General features: G+C 39.4%; 1 protein-coding gene across 1 annotated transcript; it reads left to right on the top strand.

Moving 5' to 3' along the window:
• Positions 1–1019: 1019 nt before the first annotated feature.
• Positions 1020–1917, top strand: LOC131911295 (putative vomeronasal receptor-like protein 4). The gene is given in 2 exon segments (XM_059263280.1): positions 1020–1550; positions 1552–1917. Coding segments are annotated over 2 exon segments (897 nt in total).
• Positions 1918–6218: the final 4301 nt, after the last annotated feature.

The following is a 6218-nucleotide window of genomic DNA, read 5'->3' as shown; positions in this document are numbered from 1 at the left end:
ACCAAAAGAGGGTGCCAGGTCCTTTATTTGTTTTTTAATAGAATTTTATGAATCCCTTACTTGAACATGTCTTTGTTTTATAACACCATGCCTAATTAATCTTTTAATCCACATGATAAACTTCTAAACATCTAGAACTGCTCCAGGCTCCCTTAAAGGTCCCAGAGCCACTCACTGGGAGTCCAGTCTTCCTTTGAACACCCTCCATAACAGAATCCCATGGTTCCTACATGGCATCCTCCTTGGGGCCGCTTGCTGATAATGTGATTTTTTTTCCCAAAGGCCTTGTTCCCAGTGGCTAAAACTAGAGAACATTGTTCCTGTGTTCTTTGGCCATTTCTGCTGCTTCTTACAGAAGTGTTCAGTTGGTTTGCCTGTGTGTTGATTTGATTGTATACTCAGGGTGGCTCTGTGGCTGTTTTATTCTGCCTTTCCAACACAGGTCACATGAGAGTCGGGAGTCTGTGATTAGTGCAGGCTGTCTTCAGAGCAGGCTGGGAGAGGATCTTACTCTTAGGATCCTGCTGTGCCCTGAGATGTTTTCCCTGAGCTTTTTTTGTACATTCCCAGTGCTTAAGTTCCTACATCATGGCTTTGAACACGTTTTCACTTTTTTTGGTCAAGTATAAGGAATATGGATCTAGCCTCTGCCTTCTGTCTGAGGCTACATTTTCCTCAGTGTGTTTTGGGTGAAGCTGCATTGGTTTGTATTTAGATTCTCTGCTTTATCCTCTTGATCTACAACTGGTTTTTGTGTCAACATCTTGATTTTGTTGTTACTAGTATATTTTGAGATTAGGTAATTAAGTTAAACACATAGCTTGGAAATTTAGATTTCTGTAAACAAGTCTTCAAGGAAATTCTGGGTCAATAAATCTGAACAATAATATATATCATTACCTTATTCTCCAGAAAACTGAGTGGCTTTAAAAGATTTTTTTTTCTGATACTTATCATGATTTACTAATTTCTTCAAAAAGGTGTTTGCAGGATCAAGTATTTCTGCCTCAGATATAAGCATGATTTTGGACCCTGTGAAGGGCACAGTCTTCCTCTGTCTCACAGGGCTTGGCACCATGGGGAACGTCTCAGTTTTTGTGAGTTACATGCACATGTTCCAAAAAACAGAGAAGAAACCTATACACCTCATTCTTGCTCACTTGGCACTCACAAACATCATAATGCTTCTTTCGAAAGGTATGCCAAAGACTATAGAAGCCTTTAATTTTGGAAACTTCTTAGATGACACCAGTTGTAAAGTTGTTGTTTACCTGGCAAGAGCATCCCGGGGCCTCTCCATCTGCACCAGCAGTCTCCTCACTGTGGTCCAGGCCATCACCATCAGCCCCAGACACTCCAGGTGGCAGAGGTTCACACTGAAGACTCCACAGCACATTCTTTCCTCACTGCTCTTCTTTTGGATACTCAATTTCTTGATCAGCATGAATTTACCATATTACATTAAAAGTATCAACAGTGTGAACATAACACAGGTTAAAAAAGGCAACAATTATTGCTATTTTCTGCCAGAAAGCTGGATAATAAGATGTTTTTTTTCTCACCCTCATGGTCCTGAGAGATGCAGTGTTTCAGGGTGCCATGGGAGGGTCCAGTGGCTACATGGTATTTCTTCTCCACAAGCACCACCAGCATGTCCTCTACCTTCAGAAGGCCAAGCTTCTCTACAGAACTCCCCCTGAGCTGAGAGCTGCTCAGAGTATCCTCCTTCTGATGCTCTGTTTTCTTTTTTTCTACTGGGCAGATTGTTTCATTTCTTTATATTTTACTTTCTTCATAGAGAATTATTCCAAATTACTATATGTTCCAGAGTTTCTAACACTTGGTTATGCAGTTATCAGCCCCTTCATACTTATTCAGAGAGATGGACATCTGACTAAATGTTGTCACCCTCAGTAGGAGAGATCAGACATTGATAAATGTCCATTTATCCTTTCAGCACACAAAACATAAAACTTGATAGTTTTGTTTAGGTGCACATAATACTGTATCTACTAAGAGTATCTCAGCACGTAGTGGTGGATAAACACTCAACAAATGATGACTGTGCTTAGCTAATAATGAGGCTGAAGAAAGTTCAAAGCCCCAAGTGTCCCTTCCTCCATCTTGCCTTCCTCCATGAAATAGCTGATATTCTCTTGTGTGTATAAAGGATCATTTATGATCACCACTTCTGGTAGTAGAAAGAGTTATAGAAGCACACTGTCAATACATGACAGAGGCAATGCATAAATATCACAGTGACTCCCATTGAATGATACAATTTCTGTGTTATTTTTCAGAATAAAAATGAATGCATTACACAGGTCAGCCTGGGTCCTCACAATCCTGGTTGGCTGAAGATATCCACAGGCCTGCCTTGTGCTACTCAGCCCCAGGTGGGTGAAAGACACCCACAGGCCAGCCTGTGTAGGTGGAGTTTTCTGTCTAGACTGCCAATTAGCTTTGTCCTACCAGCCAATCCCCAAATAACTACACAGATTTAATAGTAATTATAAATGTTTGGCCAATAGCTCAGGCTTGTTTTTTAGCTACTCTTATAACTTAAATTAATCCATTTCTAATAACCTATGTACTTCCCTGAGGCTCATTTACCTCATCTATATATTTCACGTTGCTCTTTCTAAGTCTCATGGCACATCTTCTGACTCCACTTTTCTCCCCAGCATTTGCTCTGCCGCTCTGCCCCATAAATCCTGCCTAGTCATTGGCCAATCAGCTTTTTGGTAACAATGAGAGCAATATATCTTTACGGTATACAAAAGGATTATTCCACAGCATTTCCTTCCTTTTGTCTAATTAACAATGAAGGATTTTAACTTTAATGTAATAAAATTATGTACACTAAAAATAAATATCAGGTAAGAATTACATTCACAAATTCTAGTCCATTTGCATTTAGCAAATTCAGAGAAAATATTCCATTTTCTGTTCTATAGTGGTGACTCCAAAGTGTTGTACCTAATTCACTTTCTATCCTAACTTATATTACCAACCCCAAACTATACTTTTATGTCTCTCAAAGTTATACACTTTACACCTGTTTTGTGAGTTCTTTTCTGAATCTGATAACAAGGAAGACTATAACTATAACTATCCAGTCTTCAACTCTGTCAGACACCTGAGAAGGATATGATATTACCTGAGTTAACAGGAAGTGCAGAGCAACAACTTCCAAAACTAAGAAATGACAGAAACAGTTGGCCTCCTGGACAAACACCCAAGGTTCCTCTGTAACACTGGGGCATTCATCTTTGGCCTACAGACCTAGAATATCTGACAGACTTTTCTGTGAAGCAGGAATTTTGAAGGACTGTCCCATCTTGTCTTGGTAAAGTTTGGCATTCACTTTCTTTTGGGTCCCACTTCACACATTTGGACAGCATACTTTCAGGAGTTGAGGCAAGATCAATTTCTTGTCCAGTGGCTAACTTTTGCCACAAAGAAGAGTTTCTTCAGTGCCCATCATCTTCTCTGATGTAGATTGGTACTGCCAGGAGCAGACATTTCTCATTGTCATAAAAAGACTTGTAGTATTAAAACATCTTTAATGCCATATTCTGTTGATATTTGAAGTGTTTAAAGACTACTTATCTATCTAAAATATATTTCTGTTTGACCTTGATAACATGTAACTTGACTATAAGCTTGGTTGTAGTTGGTGACTAACTACCAATCTGCATTTCTTCCTTCCTTCCTTCCTCCCTCTCTCTCTCTCTCTCTCTCTCTCTCTCTCTCTCTCTCTCTCTCTCTCTTTCTTTTGACAGGGTTTCTCTGTGTAGCTTTGCGCCTTTTCTGGAACTTACTCTGTAGCTCAGGCTGGCCTTGAACTCACAGAGATCTGCCTGACTCTGCCTTTCGAGTGCTGGGATTAAAGGTGTGTGCCACCACCATCCGGCTTTGTATTTCTTTCTTATCCTAAATAGTTTATAATAATAATTTTCAAGGAGTGAAAATCTGTATTATATTGTTAAATGAGTTGTATAGGTACAATACATTAAACAAGAGTAGAAATGTATGTATAACATATCCTAACAAAAATAACCTTTAATTTGAATCACTGTACAAAAATTTAAACCAATTTAAAATATTTAAGACTAGTAGTTGCTTCTTGGATTAAAGTAGATTTAATTATCTATCTTTTTAATCTCATCATTTCTATATCCCCTTTTTTTCCTTCAGAAAGAGATCCTTAAATCTAACTCTTTTACTTAATTTTTTGACCATGGCCAATTACAATTTGTAAACCCCCACCCCCACCCCAGTTGATAACAAATATCCATCACTCCTCCTTTGGGTATGAATGTAGGCATTATTTTCTCTAGACTGCTTCCTGTTGTTTAGGGGCACTGAAATCTTTGGGGGAACTTGAGAAAATCAGGATAATAGTTAAATCTTGGTTGGAGTAGTCTGTGAGGCTGGACCATCTCAGTCAGCAGCCTTGAAGTTGTTCTGGAAGCAGAACTTTGAGAAAACTGCAGCAGATGCATTCTGAGATGCTAGACCACCTAGGTCATTTGTTTTCAATGATGTCTTGTTCCCTTGTTCTGAAAATACATAAACTATTAAAGGTAATGTACATATCTGTTTTCATTCAAATATACTATGTGTTGTACAAAAGTCAGCCAAAGACGATTTTTTTGTTTTATGTTTGAGCAGGTAAAATATATATCACATGTCTTATAGATTTTCTAGGTTTATTTCTTTATGTCTGTAGCCAGGATTTTCAGGGTGTCTTCCTCCATCAAACTTGAACTTCTTCAACCCAAAACAAAATCACTGACTTTTTTTTTCAGGGGGGAACAAACGTATAACCTCTTGCCCAAAGCAACACACCTTTGACTTTAAAAAAGTCATGACATTTTAAAAATATATAGATTGGTTTAATCTAGAAGCTTCCACAAACCAATATCTCCAAGCAGTTTATTTTTTATATTACTTTACTCCTTCAGTAAGGACTTTATTATTTTTAAACTATTCTTTTTCTATGACTGTCAACATCTTTTATCTTTTCTCTTTTCTCTCCCAAGCCTTTGTACATTTTTAAACACACTGTAACCCATTTAAAGCTTTCTATGGTCTGCATCTGTCTTCAATGTATATCTATAATCTTTTCTGTCTGCATGAGCAAAACCTTAAACTTGCCATGTGGCTTAGCTCATGTTCTGTTGGCAGGGCTCATGCTGGTGGCTCAATCATGCAGCCAGTGGTTGGGAGATGCCTCCATGTACCATGGGCTGCATGAGAGACTGTAGGACTAGGAAACTGTATTTGGCTCCATTTTTTTGTGTTTGGAACCTTTTTAAAGAAGGTTTTTTTTTTTTTTTGTTCTGTATGAACATATGTGGCACTGAACATTGTGAACCTTTTGTAGGTGTGGTTTTCTGTCTAGACTGTCCTTCCAGCCAATCCCTAAATAACCACACAGAGACTTAATATTAATTATAAATTCTTGGCCAATAGCTCAGGCTTGTTTTTACCTAGCTCTTATAACTTAAATCAACCCATTTCTATTATTCTATGTGCTGCCCCAAGGTTCGTTTACCTCATCTATATATTTTTTATACTGCTTGCTCTGGGTCTCATGGCACCTTCTCCTACTCTGCCCTTCTCCCCAGTGTTCTTTCTGCCCCTGAAATTCTGCCTAGCCATCGACCAATCAGCTTTTTATTAACAATGAGAGCAACACATGTTCATAGTGTACAGAGGGATTATTCCACAGCAACCCTGGGTCCTACAGTCCTGGCTGGCTGAAGACATCCACAGGCCCACATGGTGCTGTGCAGATAGATGCCATTATGATGAGTAAATATATGTATGGTGAAGAAATGGGAGAGAAAGAGAAGCAGAACTGTCCATGTGCTGTGGAAAGAAGCAGAACTGGAGAAGCAAATGTATTTAGGAAGTGGATGATGTGGATGGCCTGCTTGCCACCCAAGGCCAGGGTGAAGTCCAGCCCTAGGCTGCTGCTAAGGACCATGTCTAGGTCCATGGTCCTAAAGGTGCTGGGGTCTGTGTTGACATCAATGACCCCTGTTGCCATCTTTTGCCATAAGGTTGCCTGGAGTCTGAGCCACCAGTTAAGGCCATGTTTGTGTCTAAGGGTCGTGTTGCAATTGGTGCCATACAGATCTGCGTGGCCTGTGTTGCCACAAGATGCCATGGTGACATTTGGGCCCTTGTTGCAGCTGAGGGCCATG

The sequence above is a fragment of the Peromyscus eremicus genome, chromosome 5 (genome assembly GCF_949786415.1).
Source record: "Peromyscus eremicus chromosome 5, PerEre_H2_v1, whole genome shotgun sequence".
Classification (NCBI taxonomy): domain Eukaryota; kingdom Metazoa; phylum Chordata; class Mammalia; order Rodentia; family Cricetidae; genus Peromyscus; species Peromyscus eremicus.
This window is presented reverse-complemented; position numbering and strand designations above follow the sequence as displayed.